Source organism: Octodon degus, unplaced genomic scaffold, assembly GCF_000260255.1.
Source record: "Octodon degus isolate 3935 unplaced genomic scaffold, OctDeg1.0 scaffold00033, whole genome shotgun sequence".
NCBI lineage: Eukaryota > Metazoa > Chordata > Mammalia > Rodentia > Octodontidae > Octodon > Octodon degus.
The window spans coordinates 5,253,585-5,281,443 of NW_004524609.1; the positions used below are offsets into that span (position 1 = coordinate 5,253,585).

The 27,859-nt window shown below is 38.5% G+C and overlaps 1 protein-coding gene across 4 annotated transcripts in view; it reads left to right on the forward strand.

Annotated features, from left to right (window-relative positions):
• The window catches only part of Helz (helicase with zinc finger), a 168,186-nt gene that overhangs the window by 118,997 nt on the left and 21,330 nt on the right, over positions 1-27,859 (forward strand). For all 4 annotated transcript variants that reach the window (XM_004630034.2, XM_023713863.1, XM_023713864.1 and 1 more), the window contains 8 exons: positions 840-1,044; positions 8,632-8,683; positions 9,651-9,841; positions 11,944-12,151; positions 17,369-17,448; positions 21,119-21,689; positions 22,315-22,546; positions 23,677-24,193. In XM_004630034.2, coding sequence (XP_004630091.1) covers positions 840-1,044; positions 8,632-8,683; positions 9,651-9,841; positions 11,944-12,151; positions 17,369-17,448; positions 21,119-21,689; positions 22,315-22,546; positions 23,677-24,193 — 2,056 coding nt within the window. The remainder of the gene's footprint in view (positions 1-839; positions 1,045-8,631; positions 8,684-9,650; positions 9,842-11,943; positions 12,152-17,368; positions 17,449-21,118; positions 21,690-22,314; positions 22,547-23,676; positions 24,194-27,859) is intronic.

Below are 27,859 nucleotides of genomic sequence, written 5' to 3' on the forward strand. Positions count from 1 at the left end.
TTTTTTTTTTTTTGGTGGAACCAGGGATTGAACTCAGGCCCTTGCACTTGCCAGGCAAGTGCTTATTCTACTGAGCCATCTCCCCCGCCCCTAGTTGGCTATTTTTTAAGAATTTCCATGAGATTACCTACTTTTTTCAAATTTCTGTTCCGAGTTGACTTTTCTTAGTCATTCAGCACCAAGCTACTTTGACTCTATGTCTAGTGTATGTATATGTGTGTGTGTGTATAACCATAATATTATATTTATATTATGTGTATATAACCATGCATTGCTTAATGATACAGAAATGTATGACTAGGTGGGTTTGTCATTGTGAGCATTATAGACTATATTTGCACAAACTAAGACAGTTACAGTGCCACTCAGTGATACCATTTTATGAAACCACAGTTATGTTTTCAGTCCGTTGTTGACTGAAGCATCAGTGTACAGCACATGACTGTGGGTGGACATGTATGTATGTATGCTGTATGCCTAGAAATACAGATTTTTCTGTAAGGTGAGTTACCATGAGTTTTGAAATTGTTGTTGATAATGAAAAACGTTCCTCACTGTGTTGGTAATCAAGCATTGAGCATGTTACTTGCCCTGAGGAGTCAAAATTGGCAGCTGGTTTTGTATATATCATACTACTTGACATGACTATAGTTTGAGTATCAAACTTCTGAAATCTTGTGATTTGATTAAAGGTTATATCTAAATCATAGGAAACTGTTGAACTTTAGAATTTGGAACTTGGTGGGGCATTGATTTTGGAACTATCTTTGGTTACTTATTTTTGTTTGTATGAACTCGTCCACTGCAATTGTAACCCAATCTTATAAATGTTGTTGTAGGAAGTTTTGGGAGCGGTTTATCACCCTGTGTCATGAAAATAGCAGCCTACATGGGATCACATTTGAACAGATCAAGGCTCAGTTAGAGGCTTTAGAACTAAAGAAGACATATGTGTTGAATCCACTGGCTCCTGAGTTTATCCCCCGGGCTCTAAGACTGCAGCATTCAGGAAACAGCAACAAACAGCAGCAATCACCACCCAAGGTAAAGCCTCCACTGTGAAGAAGGTAAAGGGTGAGAGCCGCGGAGCAGAGGTGTATTGGCCCTGATTTGCTTCAAGTATTAGACTGAAGGTTGCATTTGGTGGCTAGAAGTTTCTGCAGGGAACTTGTCTATATTTGGATATGTAGATGAAATACCATGTGCTATTTAGCTGTGTTTAATGTCATAATCATCCTCCAAAAGTTTTAATTACCTAAAAACTTCCAACATCTTTTGTGCAATGTAATTTTCTAGTCTTTTATACTGATAGATTGTTCTAGCTGTCACCTAAGATGTGAAGAAATATGAAGTTTAAAAGATTGTCATACATTTTAAAAGCATGTCTTACAACATGTTATTTATAAGTATTATGTTATAGTCACAGTGCTTGTATAAAGAAAGCAATTCTTTTACTGGTGACTGATTAATTTTGAATGTTATTTGACACAGTGAAAAAATTTGACCAATTCCTTAAAGATGGATTGATTCTTGACTCATTTTTATGTATTATGATACACAGGAGCCCAGGCAGGGTGTGGATGTGAGTGAGTAAAGACTAGCTCTGTTTTAAGCCATGGCTGTTTTGAGCGGGGAGCCAGATATTTGCTAGAGTACTGAAAAAATTTCCTTTCTTTTCTTTTGTTTTTGTTTTTGTTTTCCTCTTCTTTCTTTCTTTCTTTCTTTCTTTCTTTCTTTCTTTCTTTCTTTTTTTTTTTTTTTGTGGGACTGGGGATTGAACTCAGGCCCTTGAGCTTGCCAGGCAAGCACTTATTCTACTGAGCTATCTCCCTAGCCCCTGAAAAATTTCTTGAGTTGGCATCCTGAAAAGAAAGTTCTGAGAATGGCATGTATAATGTTGGCTTGTATTTTTGTGTGCATTTTATCCCTTCAGCATGGGATAAAACTTATTAACGTGAGTTAGAGTATGTCAGTGTTTTGGCTTTATTACACCTAATATGTAAACAATAATGAATGGTTTGATATTTTAAAAATCTTTTAGGTAAATATTAAGCTGAGTAATATAGTTTTGTATTACTCAGTAATATAGTATTACTCAGTACTATTCCTGAGTAATACAGTTTTGTATATTCTTAGGTTAATAAAACTGTACTGAATGTACAATATGCTTTAGTGATTTGACATTATTAGAGGATTAAAATTCTGCATAAATGAATCTCTTCTGTGTGCCAGGTGTTAGGACAGGTGCTATAGAAGCATGGATAAGAAGATTAGCCCCAAGTCCTTTTGTGGCAGCTGCTCAAGGAGATAGAGGATGGTAGCCAGAAGTAGGTAGACTCAAAGCGATTTACTTTCTCCACAGAAGTCATGTTTAGGAGGCGATTAAGAGGTTAGAAATAGTGTTAGACATTTGTGAGGGAAATGGAAAGAGAGTCTGTCCAAAAAATGTGTACATGAGGAAAAGAAAAAATTGTATATTTTGGGACTAAATTTTTTGAGATATTATGAGATTAATGCAAGTTACTTTTGCCTTCTATAATTACAAGAGGTGCTCAAAGTGGTGACCATTCGCTCCCAGGCATTTAATAGTATGGCAACTGCTGAAGTGTGTATACATTTTAAGGGGTGGATTTTGTATGTAAAATCTCCAAAAATATACGCTCAATTTTTATGGAGATTTCTGCCAGTACTGTTTTCTGCTGTAGCTTCCCTAGAGTTTGTCATAATTTTTAAACATGTTAGCTTTCTGTTACTGTGACAGATGTTTGAGGAAATCAACTTATAAAGAAAGAAAGTTTATTTTGGCTCACAGTGTTAGAAATTTCAGGCGGTGACTGGGCCTGTAGCTTAGCATATTCTTGGCAAATCAAAACTTCTTATCTCCTGGCTGGCGAGTGATAGGGAATAAATAAGGAGGAAGAGCCTGGGCTCCCAGTCTCCTTCAGAGTGTCCTCAGTAACCTGAAGACCTCTCACGAGGCCTTCTTATTGTTGTTATCTGTTGGGGAATCATACTGGGATACAGGCTACATAAGCACTTCACCACTAAGCTATGCCTGCAGCTCTGACCTCCACTTTGCAAAAGTCTGTCTTATGGCTGTATCTAAATGTCCCCCAAAGCCTCCTAGGCGGGCTTTTGGAAGGTGGCTGAATCAAGTGTGTGTGATGCTGGAACCAAGGATATACTGGCTAGGATTGATTCATGGTGCATTTCTAGGATCAAGGCTACTGTGCCCTGGCTTAAGGACAGTAGCCTGCATAGGATATAAGAGACAGAGCGAGGTCCTGCTTGTCACTTGCTCTCGCTGCCTTCTGCCTGCTGTCAGCTCTTCCTCCTCGGCAGTGTCTCTGCCCGTCCGCCCTGGGGCCATCCATCCTAACACTGAAACCTCTCCAAGCTTGAACCAAATACTCCTTTCCTCTTCTAACTTTGGGTATTGGATGTTCTGTCTCAGCAAAGAAAAAAGTAACCAAGACAGTCTGTCATCTGCCAGGGATGTCAAGCTGGGGCTTGGAATCCCAGATCCAAACTGCAGCAAACTTTTGTGAAGGATAAGGGCGGAGAGAGACCAATGGGTGTGCTAGCAGGTGCATGAGAAGAGAGCCTAGGCAGAGCTTTTCAACTTAAATTTTTTTTTTAATTTAAAATCATGTGTTATGGGCTGGTGAGATGGCTCAGTGGTCTAAAGCACCTACTTAGAACAAGCTAAGCTAAACAAAGCACAGGGACCGCGGTTCAATCCCCCAGCACCACATGCCAGCCAGCCCCGCCCCCTGGTGGGCTGAGCTGGACACACACACACACATAAATAAATAAAATTAAAAAAAAAAATTAAAAAAAAAAAAAAGAAAGCTATGTCTATATTTAAAAAAAAAAATCATGTGTTATAATTAGCCATCACATGTTCTTTAGTAGCACAAAGTAGTTACAATTAAGTCCTCTTAACTGAGTGATGTAAGCATCATTGAATATACTGTAGAGGAAGAGAGCCATTGTGCCAGGTGTGTATTGGTCTTAAGGAAGACCGCCGTTTGATCTGTGTTTTAACAGTGAAGAATACATATTGAGTTGACTTGTTTTTCTGAAACCATAAACTTCTGAAGACATCTTATCCTGTGTGCTTTTTATGACTGCTACCTCCGGAACCACTCATTGTACATAGCTTATGCCCAGTAAGTATAAGTCCCTGAGAAGTGAATGGAGGTTGTAGCACACCCAGTAGAATGTAATGTGACCTCTTTCTTTCAAAGTGAAAGTTGTATAAAAAAGCAACCGTGTCCCCAAATTTATCCTGAACTTTTAAAACATTTATCTTCACTATGGGTGTTCTGTTATTTTCCATATCATCAGCCCACCAGACTAACTATACTCCTGGTTGTTTAAAATTATTTATATGTATGACATAAATAATGGGTTATTTTGCATGACTATAAGTATAATGAGCCATAGATTATCTTTGTCACTGTTTTTCACTCTTCCAGCCTTTTACTTCTATAAAATTGCTTTCTGGGGTTTGAATTTATTTGGAGTCTTTTAAAATTTAACCTTATTTTATGAATAAATTTTAGAGAGACTAGTATAATGAATGAATCCTCTGTTATACAGCCTCATTAATTATCAACTTAATCTTTTTTCATGTATATCTCTACTTCTCCTGTTCACCCCACCAAACATACATGCCAGATAATTACTAGAGTCTCTTGGTGAAAGGGGATTTAGAGTAGAAAAGGGTAGTGTTCAGTTTTTCAAATTTCCTTAATTTTAACACTTGTCTGCCTATAAGAAATATTAAAATCAGTATCTTTATTTTTTTTATTTTTATTTTTTATTTTTGGCAGAACCAAGGATTGAACTCAGGCTCTTGTGCTTGCCAGGGAAGTGCTTATTCCCCTGAGCCATTTCCCTGGCCCTAAAATCAGTATCTTTAATACCAGAATAGAATTTATAATTCCTAAGATTTCACATAAATAAAATCGTCAAAAGCTTGTATGATGATCAAAATGCTCTAAGACTTGCTTTCTCTGGATTCAGTTTGACCACAGAATGTACCCCTGGTTGTCTAACAGTCAAAGAACTTTGTCTTAAGACTTGATTTTTGAAAGAGTTAGCCTAGGTACAAAATATTAAGGGACCTGGGAGTGGGTGGTCCTAGCTAGTTTTTCATTGCTTTACCTTCTGCAAATAAAGGACATGTTTTGTGGCACTCTTAAGAATTCACATTCCAGGGGCTGGGGAGATGAGGAGATGAGGTCAACCCCAGTTCCGCAAAAATAAATAAATAAATAAATAAATAAATAAATAAATAAATTAATTCACATTCCAGTGCCCTGCTGGCCAAATAGCTCAGCAGATAAAAGTACCTCCAAGCAGGGGAAGGGGCTTTGATCCCCGGGCCTCCTGTGCCAGCCGCACCCCTGGGGCGCCCAGAGACAGCAATTTAGACTGGGTGTGGTGGCACACGCCTGTAATCCCAGCACTTGGGAGGCTATAAACAGGCAAGTCACTATGAGTCCTATCTAGTAGTGAGACCCCAAACACCCTGTAGATCCTTCCCTAAAATAAAGGGGGAAAAAAACCCCTCATTCCATCTGTCCCCACCTGGCTTGCTTTTAGGACACATACAGGGAACAATTCAGAAGCCAGGTTTTCTTTTTACACATACCATGCATACTTCAGAAGATAGGTAATACTCTGAAATAGGTCCTCTAAAGACTACATCACCATTTTATAGACTATAACTATTTCTGTACCATCTATATCTAGCTGCTAATGTCATGATGCGTACTGTATAGTCCTAAGAAAGTGTTTATCTGAGTGTTGGTGCCCAGTCAAGTTGGACATGGGGTGGGTCCTTGGTAGACATTTGTTGAATGAATAAATGGTTAAGTGAATAAAAGCTAGATAGTAGCTAGGTATGGTAGTACATGCCTGTAGTCACAGAATTCTGGGAGGCTGAGGCAACAGGATAGCAAATTGGAGTCCAGCCTGGGCAACTTAGTCATTTAGATGCAGACTCAAAACAAATAAAAATTAAATTAAAAAGGCCAGTGATGTACCATTCTATAAAGACCCTGGAGGGCCGGGGAGATGGCTCAGTGGAATAAGCGCTTCCCTGGCAAGCGCAAGGTCCTGAGTTCAATCCCTGGTTCCGCAAAAAAAAAAAAAAAAAGACCCTGGTGGGTTCATTCTCCAGCAACTAAAAAAACAAAAACAAAAAACAGGTAATGTAAACTATATTTGTTTGTAACGAATAGATGATTTGAGCTTCATTTACTTCTAAACATCCTAACTTAGCATTCTGCCAAAGGTAATGCTTTCTGAGATTTATTATCAGGATGAAATTAGCTTGGGGGGCTGGCGAGATAGCTCAGTGGTCTAAAGCACCTGCTTAGGCAGGTGCAGGGGGTGACAGTTCAATCCCCAGCACCACATGCCATGCTAGCCCTGGCCTTAGGGTGGACTGAACTGGCCCAAAATAAATAAATAAATAACTTTAAAAAAAGAAATTAGCTTAGAATTATTATTATGGGATAACATAGTAGCTAGTGATGCAATGGCTTATTGCAGTATAACTATTTTATTTGTATACTACCAAACACTGTAGTTTGTGAAGACCAAGTACATTTGCTCCCTACAGCTACCCACTAAGTCAAAATATGGTAGGTAGTTGTATTGAACTGTGTACTACTGAGTTACTCTTCTCATTCTCTTTTCTTTTGGTACAGGGGATCGAACTTAGGACCTTGCGCTTGCTAGGCAGGCGCTTATGCCACTGAGCGAGCTATATCCCCGACCCCTGAATTATTGTTTTAGACCTGCCACTGTCTTTTTATGGAATAGGCCTCAATTTTCTTTATGTTTAGTATATGTTTAGTGTACCATATAGTGCCCAGAATGCTGAACTATATCAGTTAGTGTGCCTCTGCCTTTATCATCTAGGGCAGTCGTGGCAACCCTGTGGCATGCATACTGCAGCAGGCTGTTTATACCATTGAAAGCTCTGAAAGTGTCTTCTATGAGTGACGGCAAACCTTTTAGAGCCTGCTATGGCGCGTGTACCATAGGTTCATCAGCACTGCCTTATACCTGTTCTATGGATAACTCTTCGTATTAGTTTCCCATTGCTGCTATAACAAATTATCATAAATACAATAACTTGTATCTCACAGTTCTGTAAGTCAGATGTCAGGGTTGGTTGGTTTGGATGTGTGTTCCAGCTTCCACAAGATTGTGACTACTGGTCTCTTACCTGGTCTTTTCACCCAAATATCATCATTTTTAATGGTAGATTAATATATAAATCTGCCAGTGCTTAGTAAGTCCTCCATTGGTAGACATTTAGATTGTTAACATTTATCATACATATAAACCATGGCCTGAAGAGCATCAGTCCCCAAATCCATGATTATTTCATTTGGATAAATTCCTAGAAATAGAATTATACCATTACTGTAAATAAATATACAGTACTGTACATTTTTGATACATACATACATATATATATTTCAAATTGCTGTATAGTGACTAGGTAGAATGTCTCCTAAGTAATTTTAACAGTACCTTCTAAACGAACAGTGTGCTGTTCCTTTAGCAAATCTTAACTGTAAGATATTATGTCTTGGAGTCGGGAGATAGCTCAGTAGAATAAGCCCTTGCCTGGTAAGCTCAAGGGCCTGAGTTCAATCCCCAGTTCTGCAAAAAAAAAAAAAAAGATATTATGTCTCTCTCCTCCCCAGCCCCAACAGAGACTTGCTGTGTAGCCCAGGCTGGCCTTGAATTCAGGGCAATCCTCCTGCCTCAGCCTCACAAGTGCTGGGAATTACAGGCATGCAGCACCATGGCTGATTAAGATACTATGAGTCATACTCAAAATATTATTACTCTTAAACCATGTTTATGTTCCTTTTGCTGTTTTAAAGGTTTTCATCCTCAAGATAAAAGATGGAAATTTTTCCCTTGAAAAACAGCTTTTATGTTTTGCCATTTAATGCTTAGGAAATTTATACAGAAGCTCAAAGGGATAGAATTTAGGTTTTGGTTGTGTTGTTTATTGCTTTTCATTAAAACAATCCATTAGAAAAGGAATTTCAGGGCCGGCCTGATAGCTCAGCAGACTAAAGTGCCTGCTTAGGCAGAGCGCAGCCGCTGGGGTTTGATCCCTGGCATGCTGTGCCAGCCCTGACCGCGGGGCACACTGAGATGGTGATTGAGACTGGGTGTGGCGGCGTGCATGTGTAATCCCAGCACTTGGGAGGCTGAAAACAGGAGAATCACTACGAGTTCGATCTACGCAGTGAGACCCTGTAGACCCTGTAGATTTTGTCCTACATACAAAAAAAGAAAGAAAGAAAGAAAGAAAGAAAGAAAGAAAGAAAGAAAGAAAGAAAGAAAGAAAAATTTCAGATGCCCTTAATTTAACAGGAATTCTGGAGGCTCAGCAGTGTTACCTGTGATGACGGTGTTCTCACCTTTTAAAAGAAACCTGGCTCAAAGAAGCAGAATAGTTATCAGTTATCAGCTCAACGTTTTTAAATCTTACTTGGTGTTTATATTTAATTTATATATAGTTAAGAAAAGGGTTTTTGTTTGTTCATATTTAAATTATTACACTTTTGTGTTTTTTCTTTAAAGGGGAAAAGCCTCTATCATACCCCAAATGATCATTTCCAGAATGATGGAATTGGTAAGTAGAGAAATAAACCTGATTAAAACTTACCTTTATGACAGAGATTTACTGCAGATTGCACTATGAGAAACATATCTGTCTCTGTCTCAGCGTCCTTTTCTCGCTGTCCTTTTGCATACACACATAAACACAGTCATTTTGGAACCTCAGTTAATTATTGTTTTAAAATATCAATTGATAGGCCATTTCTGAAAAGGGGACAGACTTTAGGCACCAGCATATGGTTTCTGCAGAAGTTTTGAGGAAAATATTTAAGCCTGTTATACAATATAAATTCTTAGAAAATATTTCTATTCTACAAATACTGAGTCATACAGATTTCAAGATAAAGTTTACTCAAATGATTTTTTGTTGCAGAATTATGTTTTAAATAATTGCTTCATTTTATATATTGGCTGTATTATAACTGCAAATCAAAACTAATTTATTCTAAAGAATCATGTTTCCCTGGTCCGAGGGTAGTGTTTACCAGAAGTGTGTGCACAGATGATTTTCTTTTTTATTTTTTGTATTTAGTGCTCGGTCTACAGGGTCTCACTACACAGATTGGACTCACAGTGATCCTCCTGCTTTCACCTTCCCAATTGCTGTATCAGCATGCCCCGGGGGGGGGGGCCGGCCCGGCAGACTGGGTCTCAAACTCCCAGCCCCTGCATCTGCCTAAACAGGCGCTTTAATCCACTAAGCTGTCTGGCCGGCCCAATTTTCATTCTTGATGGTCACACCTTTGGCTCCTCAGAAGCTATAATTATACTTGTTATGAAAGTAATTCTTTCTAAATCAGCTCAAGTTGATTTTAGAGGACATTATAAAATGGCTACTTATTACATACACTTTATTCTTCCATATTGATAATTCTTTGACTTTTATTTGTGACAAACTGAGAAACTCTTATTGTTGTTGGGTGCATTTTTGTTTAGGTAAATCGAGCAGCTCTTGAGTGTATTCTTTTTCTATTTTTCAGTTCAGCCTAATCCTTCCGTACTTATTGGCAATCCTATTAGAGCCTATACTCCTCCACCCCCTCTTGGACCTCACCCAAATTTGGGAAAATCTCCAAGCCCTGTTCAGAGAATTGATCCTCACACTGGGACAAGTATTCTTTACGTACCTGCTGTCTATGGAGGGAATGTAGTTATGTCGGTGCCTTTACCTGTAAGTGAATGTTTGAAATTCTTCCTGTTAAGATACTTTCTGTTAAGTAAGTTTCACAAAATTAGCCACAGTCCCTGTTTGTCAACTGCCAACCTGTTCTGGGCAGGAGAGGGGACAGTTCTAGGGTCTCATTGAGTGCTAGGCTTTACCACTGCATTACACTCTTGGCTCCCAATCTTTTTTTTTTTTTTTTCTTTCCTTTAATGTCTGCAAGCTTCTTTAAAAGTAAATATTGTCTTTACAATTAAATTTTGAAGTGACCAGAGAAATTACGTTGTTGCTTGCAATTTGCCTCTTGAAGAAATCTATAAATTGGGTCTTTGATTTAAAAGCCTGTATATTCTTTTAAAATGAATATATATCTTTTTCTCTGATAAAAATTGGGCTAAAGTATTAATGAGCTATAAATTGGTTTCTTAATTTTGTAAAGTGATGCTTCCATTTTGTTTTTTGCTTTATATTTTACATTAAGTCCTGGACTTTTCCTAGGAGGTAGATGGTTGGAGGAATTGGAAAGGCTGGAGTTAGTAAAGTTCTTTTGGGTCTGAATTTGAGAAATTTTATGCCTTATGAAAGCTTACTAAGCTACTAAAATACATGATTGAGTCCTTTCTCAGACTATATTTTTAGAGGATTTGCATCTTGTATAAACTCATCTTATTTCCTTTAATGTTTTGGAAATTTATTGGTTTTGTTTGTTTATAATTTTCAGATATATAAATATTTTTAAATTTGGAGGTTTTAACCTAGGAAAGAATTCTTTCATTTAAGTAAAGTTCTGTCATTTCAGGCAGAGATGATGATTGCCAGAGATTTTTGTTATACCCCCAAAAGAAAAAAATGCTTACCTACAAAGTTTTTAGTCATGGTGGACTGATAGTTCATGCTCATGACAGCCACGGAAAGTGACTGTCAGTAAGAATATGTAGCTCATGCCCACTTGCCAGAGAATTTAGACTTTCACCTGTGTTATTTCTTCCCAGACAGCCTGGCAACATTATACATCATTTGCTTTAAATAGTAAGTCTCTAAGGATTTGAGTTTCACTTTACTAGGTCAAAAAGGCTTTTGTTATATAAAATTTCTAAGCATCTGCATCAGACACTTACACTAAAAATAGCAGTTGTTCTTTTGTCATTGTATTTATTCCTTTTATTTTAAAATGCAGAGATTATACATCCAGATACGCTGAAACAACTTCTTTTATTTATGTATTTATTTGGCACAGGGTTTGCTACGCAGCTCAGACTCGTAGTGATCCTCCTGTCTAAGCATCCCCAGCTCTGGGATTACCGGTGTGCGTCACCACACCCATTCTTGGTTACTAGCCTGGCACCCAGGACTGGCATGGCATTTACCAGGGATCAAGCCCGGGTCCTTGCACTTGCCAGGCAGCATTTAGACCACTGAGCTATCTGTCCAGCCCTGGAACAACTTTTTTATTTCTGTACTTTAAATTAAAATTGAATTAGCCAAAAATAATGACTTGTTTGAATTTTACTTACAATAGATGAACATTAGATGATTTGATTATTCTTATAAAGTTGAAACATACATTTTTTGACTTGAGACTGCTTAGACTAAATTTTTTCTTTCCCATTCTCTTAAACTATGTAACTATGCAGTTATGACCTAAAAAGATAACTTTCATGATAATATGTGACATAGATGCATTCATATTATGAGGAAATGATTCAAATATAAAAGACATTAAATGTCTAGGAATAAAGTCCTCCGTTTCTTCCTAATCTGAGTTGGGGTTTTTTGTTTTTTGTTTTTTGTTTTTTGTTTTTTTGATGGAACTGGGGATTGAACTCAGGTCCTTGCACTTGCCAGGGCAGCACTTATTCCATTGAGCCGTCTTCCTGGCCCCTTCTTCCTAATCTGAAGGTATAGTGTTTCTCCCTTTACACACTAATGGTTCAGGGAGCCATGCTTTGGCCAGTTTTAGACAGTACAGTGATTTTGCCAATGGTTACTACTAACTAACCTTAACCAGGTAGCTATCATCTATATTTGCTTTTTCCTAACTAACAGGACTGTACAAGTTTGCATTTTAAAATACATTTAATGCAGTCATTTTATTTCTTGTAATAACCTAGGTGCCATGGACAGGATACCAGGGTAGGTTTGCAGTTGATCCTCGAATCATCACACATCAGGCAGCTATGGCCTACAATATGAACCTCTTACAGACGCATGGACGGAGGTCTCCTATACATTATGGCCTTGGACATCACCCACCTGTCAGCATAGGGCAGCCACAGAACCAGCACACTGAGAAGGATCAGCACGAGCAAAGTCGAAATGGTAGGTTGTTGTGCTTCTCTGCAGTGTGATTGTTAAATGTGGATTCTAGACCTGCTTAAGAGAGAACCTATTAAAAACTTGGGATCCTTTCTTCTGATGATACAAGTAAGTATGCAGGTAAAAACTTTGCATTTAATTTTAGAGTCTTTTAGATTAAGCTGCCCCACTTACTGTTTCACAAATTTCCTAAAATGTATTAAATTTTGATACTTAGAGACCTTTAAGTAATATCATTTATTGATCAGCTAGAACATCCTCTCCTATTAGACATTTTTAATAACCCACAATATTACTGTGACATTCCTAGGATTACTGTTATTGTGGGATAGTTGATTTAAAGTAATTATTTCTTATGCAAATCTGTTGTAATTACAAATAAGAAAAATTACATACTACTTTTTTAGTCAAGTTAATGGAATAATTTATATGTAGTAAAATTTACCTTTTAAAAAGGTACAGTTTGATGAGCTTTAATAATTAGAGTTAAGTACCACCAAAATCAAGATACGAATACTTGCATCAGTCCTAAAAGCTCCTTCATGCCCCTTTGCGGACAGCCCCCAGCCCCTACCCTAGCCCTTAGTAACCACTAAGGTTAACTTTTGATTTTCCGTTTAGTACTTCAGATCACTGTAATCACACAGTGTGTAGTTTTTAAAGTCTGGCTGTGTTTACTTAATACCTCTGATATTCCATCAGGTTAAATTTAGCAATTGTTTGTCCTTTTTACTGTTGATGAGTATTCCATTATGAGGGTACATCACAATGTGTTCATCCGTTCATCATCTGATGGGCACGTTCATTATTTCAATTTCTTTTTAAGTTTTACTTGCCTACCTAGGGCACCTTACATAGTAGGCAAGAGCTGTATGTAATTTTTGGCATTGATGACTAAAGCTGCTGTGGACATTTTTATTTTTCTATAGTAAATACCTAGAAGATTGCTAGGCATATTGTAAATATATATTTAGCTTTCTTTAAAAACTATACTATTTTCCAAAATAGCTATTTCTTTTATTTCTACTAGTAATGTGTAAGATTTTCCATTGTTCCATGTTCTTGTCAACAGTTGATATGTTCAGTCTTTTAACCTATCCTTTTAGTGAGTGTCTGATAGTATGGTCTGGTGGTGTTAATTTGCATAGCCCAGTAACTAATGATATTGAATTATCTTTTCGTTGTGTTTATTTCCAGATGTGTTAGGATCTTTCAAAGAACAGAACTTTTTTTTTTTTGTGAAATCTAGTTTATCCATCTATTCTATGATATTTCGGTGTTGTGACTAAAATTTTTTTACCTAGGACTGGTGAGATAAGCAGGTTAGGCAAGCTTAGGCAAGCGCAGGGGCTGCCTCCAGGACCGATTGAGCTGGCCAGAGTCTGGGTATACTGGCACATGCATGTAATCCCAGCACTGGGGAGGCTGAAAGCAGGAGGATCACCATGAGTTCAAGCTGCATAGTGAGACCCTGCACCAGCCAAATACATGAAAAAAAAAAAGTCTTACCCAATTTTAAAAATTATTCTCTTATTTTCAAGAAGTCTTAATAGTCTCAGCTTTTATATTAGATCCATTTTCAATTAAAATTTGTATTTGTTGTAGTTTTGGTTTTGCAAATTATGGTCAGTTGTTCCAGGATCATTCATTGAAAACTGTCCTTTTCCTTATTGAACTGCCTTGATGCTTTTGATGAAAGTCACTTGACTGTATACTCGCAGTTACGGTTTGTGTCTAGATGTCTCCCAAAGCCTCGTGCAGTGATGGGGCGGCTTCTAGTGTTTGTGATTCATTTATGATCCAATGCTGGAACTATGGATGTGAGTGCTGCACCCTCCCTAGGCAGATAATCTGCAGTACAGTGTAAGGAGGGGAGAGAGGCTTGCTAGCATCCACAGCTGCTGCTCTTCACCGCGGCTCTTTTGCTGTCTGCCGCTGCCCTGAACAGCTGCCCTCTGCCCTGTGCTGCTCTGCCTTGGAGCCACCTGAGTATGGACTGGAACTTCCACTATGAGCTAACTAAGCCTTTCCTTCCCTAATTTTGGGTGTTGGGTATTTTGTCCCAGCAATGTGAGAAAAGTAACCAGATCACACTCTTCTATTGATGCATATATTTTATCTACATACCAAATATGCTGTATTGATTACTATGGCTTATAAAAGTTTGGGAACCAGGGAACGAACAGAAGTCTGCCAATGTGTTGTTTTTTGGGTTGTCGACTCCAGGTGTTCTTCCTTTTCTGTCTACATTCAGAATCAGCTTGTCAGTTTCCATCAAAAATGTAAAAAAATAAAAAATCCCCTTAGCATTTTACTGGGATCCATTATGTTTGAGTGTCAGTTTTGAGAAAATACTAAATTTTCTAGTCTATGACCGGGAGGGAGGGAAGGAAGGAGGGGGACATTGTGGAGCAACTTTCTTTGTCCCTGGTAATATTCTTTGCTCTGAGATCTACTTTGTTTAAATTAGTGTAGTTAGTTTCTGCTTTTTATTGGACTAGTAGTATGTCTCTTTTTGACCCTTTGATTTCAGTTTATTTGTGTTTTTATATTTAAAGTATTTTTGAGGGGTAGGAGTATACCTCAGTGGTAAAGCATGTGCTTAGTATGTATAGGCCCTAGGTTGAATCCCCAAGAACAGAAAAGTATGTTTCTGTTAGATAGCATTGGGTCTTGATTTTTTTTTAAGAAATTCAATATGACAAGCCTCTACTTTCGACTAGGTATGTACACCGTTTACATTTAATGTGGATCACTGATGTAGTTAGGTTTGAGTCTGTTATCTTGCTGCTGCCCTTTAACTTGCCAAGATTTTTTTCTCTTTCTCATCTCCATTCTTCTGGTTTAAATGTTTTTTTTAGGTTCCATTTTTGTCAGGTGGATGGGTACCGGGAATCACTTGCCAGGCAAGTGCTGTGCCGCTGCGCTATATCCCCAGCCCTTAGATTTCATTTTATCTCCTTTGCTGGCTTAGGAGCTATGCTATTAGTAGTATTTCAGTAGTTGTTTTGGGATTTATAGTATATATTTTGTTGTCTGCTTTCCAATTCATATTTTACTATTTCATGCACAGTAAAAGAACCTTATAATATTTTAATTTTTCTCTTGATTTTTATGCTATTGTTATCTTTTTATAAAGTAATCATATACTTACCCATGTAGTTACCATTTGAATCTTCCTTCCTGTTTGTCTCCATCTGAGAAAATGTTCATTCTGCCTGAAGGGGTGGTAATAATGGCTTCTCCTTCCTCCCCCTTTTTTGTAATGGTCTATACTTTGTGTTTCACGTGTGCTGCTAATGAATTCTGCCAGCATTTCTATATCTGACAGTGGCCTTATTTCATTTTCATTTTTTAGAGAGTTCTTCCAAGTAGGAAGTTCTTAGTTGGCAGTCATTCAGTGTTTTAATAGCATCTTTCTTTTTTCTCCCTTGCCTTGTTTTTGTTGAGAAATCTGATGTTCTAATCTTTGTCTTTATTATGTATTTTTTTCTGTTGCCTTAAAATTGTCTTAAATGCTGGTTTTAGCAGTTTGATTATGATAACACCTTTTTAGAGTTTTCTTCATGTTTGGGGTTTGTTGAACGTTCTGAATCTTTTTTTTTTTTTCATGAAATTTAGAAAATTTCAAGCTTTATATCCTGAGATAAATTGTATATGGATGTGTGTGTGTGTTAAACTTTCCCCTCTTCTTTAGGAATTCTGATTAACCATATATTAGGATGAGAAATCATTCTCAAGGTTCATTGGTTTGCTTAATTTTTTCTTCAGTGTTCCCCAAGTTTTTCTTTGCAGAGTCTTGTCTGCTACTCATTCCACCCAGTGTTTTCACCTGACACTGTAGCCTCCTTTTCTAAATATCTCTACATCACTGGCTTTTTGTCCTTGAAGTTTAGTGGCAAGGCTGTGCGAGCATAATAGTTCATTTTGCAAAGTTCTGGTTCTATTACTGAAATAATGTATTTGTACCTAAAACCAAAAATAAAGATTCTTTCAAGGAATTTAAAAACATTCAGCCATTCTGAAACAAAACAAAACAAAACATTCAGCCATTAATTCTTGTAGATTAAAATTTTTCACAGTTTAAGTCTATTGTAATTGTGGTTTTTTTTTTATTTACTTACTTATTTTTGTATTTTAGGGAAGGGTCTACAGGGATGTGTGTGTGTGTGTCAAACACATCCTATGCAGGGTCTCACTACTAGACCGGACTCGTAGTGATCCGCCTGTTTACAGCCTCCTAAGACCTGGGATTATAGGGGTATGCCACCACGCCCAGTCTCAATTGCCATTTCAGCGCACCCCGGGGGCAGGGCCAGCATGGCAGGCCCGGGGGTTTGAACCCCACTATCTATATTCATAATCCACATGTATTTAATTTGTTGTAACTTAATTCCTTTCAGAGTATCTTTATTCATCTTATTAGTCAGATTTCCATCACTGGGACAAAGTACCTGAGATAAAAACTTAAAAGGAAGAAAGGTTTATTTTGGCCCAGGTTTGAGAGGTTTCAGTGGTCCCCAAGGTTAAGGACTTGTGGTAATGGCACAGTAGTACATCCTGGTAGAAGCACAGACCAACGGGGTCTGTTTACCTGAAGGCTGGGGATCAACACAAAGGAGAGGAAGGAGCAAGGGTCCCATTATTGCCTTTGTGTGCTTGTCTCTGGGTGACCTAACCTTTTCTCCCAAGTTCCCATCTTTGAAGTTCCATAACCTCCCAATGGTGTCATGGCCCAGGGACCAGCCTGTTAGCATAGGGGTCTGGGTGGAATTTAGGATTTAAACTGCTACATTTAATTTAGATTCCTTTACTGAAGTTGATTGGATTTTTGCTAAATTGCATTGGTAGGTGAGCAAAAACACTTTAGAGTCTTTATAAATAGCTAAGAATTCCAAATTCCTTTATATGTCTACTTTAAAATAATGAGGCTATAAATTCTTGGATATTGGGCAATTTGAGAGGGATTTTTTGATCTTTTAAGATTATTTCTTGTTTAAACTTTTGCTTTTCCAATGAGGTTTACTTCACTGAATAAATTTTCTTTCTTGCAATGAAACTACCTCTGAAAGTTTAAGACCAAAACCCAAGTAATAATATAAATCAATAATGAGTATAAAATGTTTAAAATATTCTGCTTCTTTGTCTAATATTGGATAATTATTGGAAGTGTTATGGTCACTGGAGAAAATTTATAAGAATTTTAAAATATTTTCATAGGTAAGAGTGATACAACTAATCATGCACCTGAAATTAATAAGATTCGCACACCAGAGAAAAAACCTCCAGAGCCAAAACAGGTATGTAGCTTACAGTTCATGAGTGGCTTGTTCCAATGGATTTCCTCTGATTTGGCATCTTGGAGCCTTGATGTTTGTAAGAAAAATTTAAATAGCTTTTTATGCATATCTTTTATAATTATTGTTTGACAGAGATTTGTGAGTTACATTATACTTTCTGTCACTGTTCCTTTGGCTGTTACTTCCTTGACCTGTGTATTTTTCTCGAGTTCTATTATCAGTGATAAGACTTGAATTCAAAGACTTTCCATAATATGGTGGTAAATGAAGCCTGAACTAAGATGTCAGTGAAAATGATCTCAGAATGGGAAGTGTTGTCACAGAGAAAGAAGATGAGTTCACTTCCTCTGGTTGCTCACTTTGTTCTCATCACACCCGGTGCATATTTAACATTAGCTTACTGTTCTACTTCATTGACTTTTTGTTCTTGTGAATCAATGACAGAAAACCACACCACTGGTTAAATTAGTGTCATGGGACTAATCCGCATGGAACCCATTGAGTTCCCTCACTTTCTTTTGCATGTACTTGGTTCCTTTGCCAGGGTTCTCAGTGGCCCTTCTCAAATCTGATGACCTTTCACCTCCTTTCTCCTTCTGATCTCGGACTTGGCCTTGTTGTTTGCAGTGTGAATGTCTTGCCTTTCCCTTACCTCTGAAGCTTTTTACTTCCTTATCACCAGTCTTAAAGGAAGAGTTCCTGTTACATTAATCTCACTTCCAGTTCCTCACAGATCTTTTCCTTCTATTCAATTTTCTTTAAATTCATTGCAGCTGTTGGTTCTTCCTCTTCTGCCTGCAAAGTAGCTGCTTGTCTTTTTACCCCAAGTTAAGTAGTTTTTAAAAAGATACTCATGACCTCCATCTCCGTCATAGCTCATTTGTAATAGCTCATTTTCACCTCAGGTCTGTCTTCCTCTTTTAGTTCATAACAGGCTGATAATAGGCCTCAGCATTTCGCAAACACTGGTGAGTTCCAAGTGACCACAGCTTATGAACACACTTTCATATTAGTCTTACTTGGGGATTTTTTTGGTTTGTTTGTTTGGTATTTAGCACTTCTTTTTGTATTAGGCACTGTGAGGGGGGGAACAGCATTTTCTAAGTCTGCCTTTGACCATCTTGCTCTTTGGTTTCTTTGGTGTAATTCTACTTTTCACTGCTCTCTACTGTAACTGTCTCTCATTTCACTTCCTGTTTGCCCTCACTGTATTTAAGGATCCCTAAATTGGGATTTCCCAGAGTTCTGTTATTGCCCTCCTTCTATTTATATTCTCTGGTTGCTTATTATAAAGTAGCCCAGTCTCTGATTGTAAGCAACCATGCCATAAAAATGACTTCCACATCTGCATCTTCAACTTCAGTCTAGCTTTGAGCAGCTAGTTTCTGTGTTCAGTCATTTATGTCCATAAGCATCTCTGACAGGTAGAAGTATTAGAGGAATTTCATATTGTAGGAGGAGCCATAGCATGAAGGAGACAGCAAGAGGAGTCTTTTCTCAATAGTAATTGAAAATCACCATGGTGTGTGTTTGGGAGGGTACAGAGAGAATGAATGACATGTTAGTGTGTACAGCAGTAGTAGATGTAGTCAGAGGCAGCTCGGGACAAAAGCAACTGAGTCTTTGATGTTATGGGAGCAAATAAAGCCAAGAGAGCTGAGTATCTCTGTCCTTTCTAAATTCCTGTTATGAATCTTCTCTGTTAGAGGACTAGACTACCTGACAGCCATACTTCATTTTATTTCTTCCTTGGTGTTTTGTCTTGGGTTCAGGAAGAATAAATAAAAGAACTGCTCATTCTCTCTGACTCTGCGTCTGTGTTTAGAAGAGAGTGGTAAGAGGAGAATCAAATTCTGGGTAGGTGACATAGGTTCCCTCAGACCTTGTAATCTTGTTAAGCATGCCCATGGTAAAATTATAACATAGTATAATTATGAATTAATTTTCTGTGACACAAACCTCGCTTCCTGTCCATGTCAAAGTCAGAAGTGGCAGTGGCAACTAAAACAGCATCCTATCTACAAATGACCCTGCCATCTACTTACAGTCTTCCTCATATAATCAGATCATGCATCTCAGTGCATCTTCTGGACAAAGGTGTATTCAGACTGCTGTTGACTTGGACAACAACCAAATGAAGATTCATAGGGGGAAATGTTAGCTCATAAAGAACCTTAATCAGGTTCTAAGCCAGTTACAGAGAAGTCATGGCAACTTCTTGGAAAGACTGGGACAAGGCTGTCAGTCTTCTTTCTTCTTTTTGTAGATAATTTTATAGATCTCCAGTAATCTTAAGGACTCAGAGGGCCAACTATAATGGAGTCCATTTGAATTAGGACTCCATGTGACACAAGGTGTGAATGCGCTCAGGAATGATTGGTGGTGTTGTCAGAGCTGGAAAAGAAAGATACCCTCTTTCCAACTTATAATTTGTTGGAAATTATATCACTATATCACCACTTAGAATCAAACTTACATTTTAGAAGGGTAATACTATTATCTCCTTTTAAAAACATTTCATAGTTTACCACAGTTTAATGGGATTAAAATCAGTGTTTAGACTCAGTATTCAATAATTCAGGATCTTATGCAACTGGAGTATTTTTTTCTTGACAAAAAGGGAAAAATAACATATAAACAGGTGAGATTTTAGCTTTTTGCACACAAAACTTCTCAGCCTCCCTGGATTCACAATACTTTTTCTGTTCTCTCAACCTTAGCATAAACTGTTACCTTCAGCTAGAATGCCTTTTCCTTCAGGAATAGTCCAGCTCGCTCTCTCTGTAAGATTCATCTCAGACCTGTCATCTTTTTTAATTTCTCTGGGCCTAGGATGTCATATCACAGCCTCTTACCGTATCTGTAGTCACGTGTTTACATGTTGATGTCCTGCATTAGACTCCAAACCAGAGGACAGCAAGCTTTCTCTGTAGTGGCCAAACAGTAAGTCTTAGGTTTCGTGGGCCTGTGTTGCACCTGCTCATCGGTGCCACTGTAGTGCAAAAGCAGCTGTGGATAACAGGGCATGAATGAGTGGCTGTGTTTCCTAAAACTTTACTTACAAAAGTTCAGCGGACTGAAGGTGGTATGGTTGGGAGCCATGAATTACAGATCCCTGCTTAAGGTCTTAAAGAGAGGATAGGTGGTTCTACTGTTGCTTTTAAGTCACCAACATCAGGCACAAATGTTAAAAGAATGTCAATATTGACTAACAGCAAAAATTAGAAACTTTGAAACTGGTTGTACAAAGATAACACAGTACGCATATTTTCATTTCAAAATTGTTTGAATTGAAATGAGTTTTTTATTAATATTGATATGTTTGAAAAAATAGATTAGGTATAAAAACAATAAAATCAGAAGCTAGGAACACATTTTATTGATTTATATCAGAAGGAAATAAATGACTAAGGTAAAAAATGACATTAAAGATAATGTTCTTGAAGGAATTAAAGTAGAATGCTAATAAAATGGCAATATCTTTTCTTTTAACTGATGTAATACTGTTTTTTTTCTGTACCATCTTTTTAATTTAAGACATAGTCCTATCTGGATGATTGATTCAGCACTGCTAAAAATGTATCATTCTTTTGATGTGGTAGGGTTGGGGAAAGGTGGAATGCCACTGAACTTAGATCTACAATTAAAAAGGATTCTTATTTTTTTCTAGGTTGATTTGGAATCACATTCACAGAACAGAAGTCCTGAATCACGTCCTGCTGTTGTTTATCCCAATACCAAATTTCCTCGCAAAGATAATCTCAACCCAAGACATATAAATCTTCCTCTTCCTGCTCCCCATGCGCAATATACAATCCCTACTCGTCATTTTCATGCCCTTCCCCAGCTACCACGACCGCCATTTCCAATTCCACAGCAACACACCTTGTTAAATCAACAGCAGAATAATTTGCCTGAACAACCAAATCAAGTCCCACCGCAGCCAAATCAGGTAGTCCAGCAGCAAAGTCAGTTGAATCCGCCGGCCCAGCAGCCACCTCCTCAGCTTTCTCCTGCATATCAGGCAGGACCCAACAACACTTTTTTTCATAATGCCATTTCTCATCAACCACAGTCTCCTCCTGCAGAGACTGTGGTTCCTGAGCAGCAGCCCCCTCCCATGCTACAAGAAGGCCATAGTCCTCTGAGAGCCATTCCTCAGCCTGCCCCCCTCCTTCCTTCTCATCTGAATAGCTTCATTGATGAGAACCCCCCAGGATTACCTATTGGAGAGGCTTTAGGTAAGTTCACTAATGAAAAATTGAGTGTAATATTTTTTAATGTATTTGGTACAGGGTCTCACTACACAGCTCAGATTCATAGTGATCCTTCTGTTTCAGCCTCCCTAGTGCTGGGGTTACAGGCGTGCACCACCGCACCTGGATTCATTTACTCAGAGCATCTGGGGCAGGACCTGCACGGCATGTGTACCGGGAATCGAACCTGGGTGGTTGCACTTGCCTCGGCAGGCGCTTAGACTGCTGAGCCGTCTCCGTGACCCACGCATAGTATTTTCTTACAATTACATGCATTCTACATTATTGGTGTGGGCCAGGATTAATTCATTTCTTCACATGATGCCTGCAAAAATCAACCACTGAGCACAACCGTCAGAATCTGGCTCTGAGTGTGATGATGTAATGCCAGACACCCCGGGCTGTTGTGTTCTGTCTTTGTGCAAGCAGGAAAATCCATTGTTCTAATCTGGTTTTGTGTACAGTTACGAAGCTTCATGTACATCCTATGAAAACCAGTGTAGGAGGCATTTCTCTGTCTTTGTGGAGAAAGTATTGTTGTAAAAGCCATTGAAAAAATTAAATTAAGACCCCAAGTATCAAACTAATTTTTTGACAAATATTTCTGCAGAACGAATACATGGGAGTGTAGCTCTGGAAACATTGAGGCAGCAGCAAGCCCGTCTGCAGCAGTGGAGTGAACACCATGCCTATCTTAGTCAGGGAGGAATTCCGTTTCCACACCACCACCCTCACCTCCAGCATCTTCCTCAGCCGCCTGTGGCACTCCCTCCACCGCCAATGAGGGCGGACTGGAAGCTCCCCAACAGTGCTGAAGATGAAGCAGAAACAACATTCTCAAGGTAGTCCAGCCTCTGAAACAGCCCCGTTTTCTTTCTTTTAAATTTAAATTTATGTATTTGGTACAGGGTCTCAGTCTGCAGCTCAAAGGTGGGGCTGGCCTAGCATGTGGTGCCAGGGATCAAACCCAGTCCTTGGGCTTGCCAAGCTGGCACATAGACCCCTGAGCTTTTCCATGGCCCTGTTTTCTTTCTTGAGAGCAGCTGTATTGGTTTCAAGTTAGAGTATTGTCTCAATGAAATTGAATCCCTGCTCTCTTGATACATGCTGCTAAGTTCTCTTACTTGACTCTAAAATATACAGTTTATTTAGAAGTAAAAGTAACTCTTGCACTATTCCGGGCTGTAAGTTAAGTTTGTCTCTTGCTTTGTGATTTCTGCAAGAGCGACATCCCATCACTATAGGTGGTATTTCCACCCCAGTAGTATATTTACAAAAAAATAAGGACAGAAGCACATTGGTTAAAAATTTAAAGATTATCCCTGGGCCTGCCATGCTGGCCCTGCCCCCAGGCGTGCTGAGAAGTTGATTGAGACTGGGTGTGGTGGCACCCGCCTGTAATCCCAGCACTTGGGAGGCTGTAAACGTGAGGGTCACTAGAGTCCAAGCTATGCAGTGAGACCCTGTACACCCAATACACCCGGTCCTAAGTACAAAAAAAAGAAAGAAAGAAAAAGAAATTTAAAGATTATAAATTTACTATTAATTTTTTCTAGTAGGACAGACTCCTGCTTTGTAACTACACACAGATACTATGAGAGTTTGGTCCTGTTACAAAACTTGTTTTTGTGGCTAGCATCATGTGAATGCTATGAAGTCCTTCTACCAAGTCCTTTTGAGTAAGGCCCACCAACGTGGTGGCCTTTTATAGCATTCATGTATAGGCAAAGGCATACATGGGCAAGGGCAGATGTTTTCAATACAATGAGAGAATAAATACCAGTTAGGTAAATGGGACATATTTAGTGTCTTTAGTTCAGCAGCTGTTGAGTGGTAATGCGTATATTTGAGATTAATTAATGCTGATTCTTTTTGTTATGATTTGGTTTGCTGAAATTGCATAGGTAGTTGATTCAGCTCTTAAGATAATGGAGCTTTTCCTCAGTTTTCATATTTTGTTGTCTTTATGTAGGTTTCAAGACTTAATCAGAGAATTGTCGCATCGTGATCAAAGTGAAACTCGAGAACGAGCTGAAATGCCACCACCTCAGTCAAGGCTTTTGCAGTACAGACAAGTTCAGGCGAGAAGCCCACCAGCAGCCCCATCTCCCCCATCCAGCACAGACCACAGTAGCCACTTTTCTAATTTTAATGACAACAGCAGAGACATTGAAGTAGCCAACAACCCAGCATTTCCCCAGCGCCTTCCACCTCAGATATTCAGCTCACCCTTCTCATTGCCATCGGAACACCTTGCCACTCCTCCCCTGAAGTACCTGGGACCCGACGGGGCCTGGGCCTTTGCTAACCTCCAGCAGAGTCACTTGGCAGGGCCGGGCTTTCCTTATGGCCTCCCTCCGTTGCCTCATAGGCCGCCTCAGAACCCTTTTGTACAAGTACAAAACCATCAGCACGCTGTTGGTCAAGAGCCATTTCTTCCATTGTCATCTCGAACAGTATCTTCTTCTTCGCTCCCTAGCTTAGAAGAGGTAAATGTTTTTTTCCTTACTCTCCTGTTTAGCTTTATTGGTTGTGGTTGTATCAGTAAATTGATTTGCTAGTAGGGGCCAGCCCTTGGGTCGTTTAACACCTTTTAAAGATAATCCTGTATTGGAAATTACTTCAATTTGTACCTTTTATTGTGATCTTTTATATTTTTCAGAATGATCACTATTGTTAAAATATCAAGCCCTTTAAGAGTTTTTTTTTTTCTGTTTTCAAATATTTGACATCCGAGGACTCATATCAAGTAGCTTTGTCCTTACTAATTGGAGGAAGTAGTTTTCAGCGACTCTCCTTTTTACTCTTAAGTTACATTTATTCGTTACAAATTTGTAATTAGGGTTTTCTAAAGATGTTATTTTTTTTTAGCAAGTGGCCATTTATTGTTCTCACTCATTTTGGTGTTTTGATAAGACTGAGGCAATTAATACACAATGAGATTGATTCCCAGTTGCCAGAATTTACAGGTGTTTGACATAAAATTGACTCTGCTAAAATAAGCATTTTAAAATAGCTGATTTTTTTAGTGTGAAATACTTAGATATGTACAAAGAACGTCTTTATGGACCTTTGCTGATACAGAAAATTTAGTAATTTCTGGTTATAAAACTCCTAAATTGGTACCATGTGGTACAGACAATAAAAATCTTGTCTCACTATTTATAATAAGCTTTCAGGGATTAAAGATTAGAATGTATTGGAGCCGGGGATATAGCTTGGTGGCACAGCACCTGCCTGGCAAGCACAAGGTCCTGAGTTTGATTCCTGGTACCACAACCAAAAAAAAAAAAAAAAAGATTAGACTGTATAAAACTGGTGGTTCTTACAGTTACAGATATGTTAAAATAAGATAAACACCTCTAGTTTTGCTATATAAAAAACGTTTGATGGTAGCTTCCCCCATTTTGTCACTTCTAAAGGGCCATTGTAAATAATTGTTTCACACATTATCTGCTGCAGATGTTTTTTAAAAGTCAAGTTTCACAGGGAACCCTTTATATCCTGTCTGTAGGATGGTTTGTTCAAATGGTTCCAGTATTCACCAGCTCATTTTATATAACTGTCATTAAAACAATTGAATTACTATCTTACATTTTGGGCATAAGTTACAGCCATAGTAAAGACACAGTGGCCGGGCATGGTGGCACTCTCCTGGATCCTGCACCCTGGGAGACTGAAGTGGAGTGCAGGTTCAAGCCTAGTCTGGGCACTTAGTGACTTAGCACAGGAGCTACCACAGAGCGTCAGCAACAGGCAGAGTGAGGAGACAGCCCGTACTGTTGGAAAATGTTTGCTAGATGTGCTCCTCAGACAAAGGCTTTTTTTTTTTTGCCAGCTCAGCCCGCCCTGAAGGCGGGGCTGGCTGGTGCTGCATGGGGTGCTGAGGATCAAACCTCAGTCTCCTGCCTAAGCGTGCCTAAGCAGGCACTTTACATGGCTGAGCTATCTCGCTGGCCCCCAAAGGCTTACTTTTGAGAGCATATAAAGAACATATAACATATAAATCGTCCAGATTTAAAGACCTAATCCAAAAGTGGGCATCTGACATGAATATACACTTCTCAGATGAAGAAGTACAAACAGTAAATAAACACATGACTTAGTGAGATTCTGTCTCAAAATAAAAATGGGAAAAATGGCCTGGGGATGTAACTCAGTGTGAAGGCCCTAGGTTTGGTCCCTGGTACACGAAGAGGAGGAGGAGAAACTTGTATCTAAGTGTGTACCTTGTAAAAGTCTAGGATTTTGGAACCATACCTTATAAAGATTAAATATGTACCCAACATTATTTCAAAGTATAATGAGATGACTTCATAGCCAAGCAGTTACATAATTTTCAGTTAAGTGGAAATTGTTTTTGTCTGTGATGACATTCACATAGCTTGTCACTATTTTAGCCATGTAAAGTATATAATACATTGGGTTTTAGAATATTTGCAATATTATACAGCTATTACCACTGTCCATTTCAAGAGGATTTCATCATCCCTAAAAGAAACCCTATAACCATTAAGCAGTGTACCCTAATCTGTTCACTCCCAGTCCTTAGAACCTCTTATTTACTTTGTCTTGTTGGAGGTATTTCATATAAATGGAGTCATGCATATGTATAATTTTGTATCTAGTTTTTAAAATGCATCTATGCTGTAGCTTGTGTTTTAAAATGGCTGAATAATATTTCATTCTGTGGCTATCCCACAATTCATATATTTATCAGTTGATTGACATTTAGGTTGTTTCCAGTTTTTTTGGTGATTATGAATAATGTTGCTATGACCATTTATGAACAGGTTTTTGGGTGAAAAGAATATTTTGGTAGTGCACCTAGGAATAGGACTTCTGGATTATGCGGCAACCTTTATATTTAACTTTTTTAGGAGCTGCCAAAATGTTTTCCACAGTTTTCAGTATCATTTCACAGCCAGCAGCATATGAGGATTCTAGTTGCTCCACGTAACCACTTTTTAAAAAATGATAGCCATCTTAGTGGATGTGAAGCAGCATCTCATTGTAGTCTTGATATGCATTTTCTTAATAACTAATGAGGTTGAGCATCTTTTCACGTGCTTAGCGGCCATCTCTTCTTTGGAGAAATGTCTTCAGCTACTGTAATCAGTGGTTATCTTTTTGTTATTGAATTCAGTAATTTTTTCCCATATACTTAGACTCTTAATTTCATATATGACTTGCAGTTATTTTTTCTGCTTTATTATTTTTTTTCTTCCTTGTAGTGTTGTTTGACAAACAAAATGTTAAATTTGGATAAAGGATAATTTCTTGTGTTTTCTTTATTTGTGCTTTTGCTACTATGTCTATCTTAGATACTTTTCTTATTGCTGACAAGGAATACCCAACACTCAAAATTAAGGGAGGAAAGGTTCATTTAGCACACAGCATGTGGAGGCTTCAGTCCGTAGTTGGCTGGCTCCAAGGCAAGATGATGTGACAGAGGACATCACAAAGAAGAGACAGTTCTTTGTGTCTCTGGCAGGACGAAGGAAGCAAAGCAGTGGGGAAGCAAAGTGGCAAGTGACAATCAGGGCCCTCTTTCTGTCTTATATCCTACTTAGGCTCTCCACCCTTAGGGCGGAAAGCACTCACACCTAGAGTGGGCAGCTTTAATTAAACCTAGCATTACATCCTAATCAACCCGAGTTACACCCTTAATTCAGCTACCTCCAGATGCCCCCACCTATGACCACAAGAGGCGTGGGGGTGGGGGGGTCTTCTAGCTACAAGCCGTAGCACTGTCACAGAAACTGTTGGCTAATTCAAGATCACAAAATTTCACTTCTCTATTTCCTTCTAGGCATTTTATGTATAACCTCTTACACAGTCATTCTTTTATCCAGAATGTGGCTGTCTAGTTTTCTCAGTACTGTTTGTTGAAGACTTTAGTTTTCCACTGAATGGTCTTGGCAGCATTGCCAAAAATCAGTTGACTGTTGATGTTGAGTTTATTTCTGGACTTTGAATTCTATGTGAAATTGATCTGGGCTGGGGAAGTAGCTTGGTGTTCTTTTTTTTTTTTTTTTTAGCGTTCTTCTCTTTATTATCAAACTTCAACCTCCCAGGGCTGAGGATACAGTTCAGTGGCACACTGCCTGCCTGGTGAGGGCCTGAGTTCAATTCCAGTTACCAAAAAAAAAAAA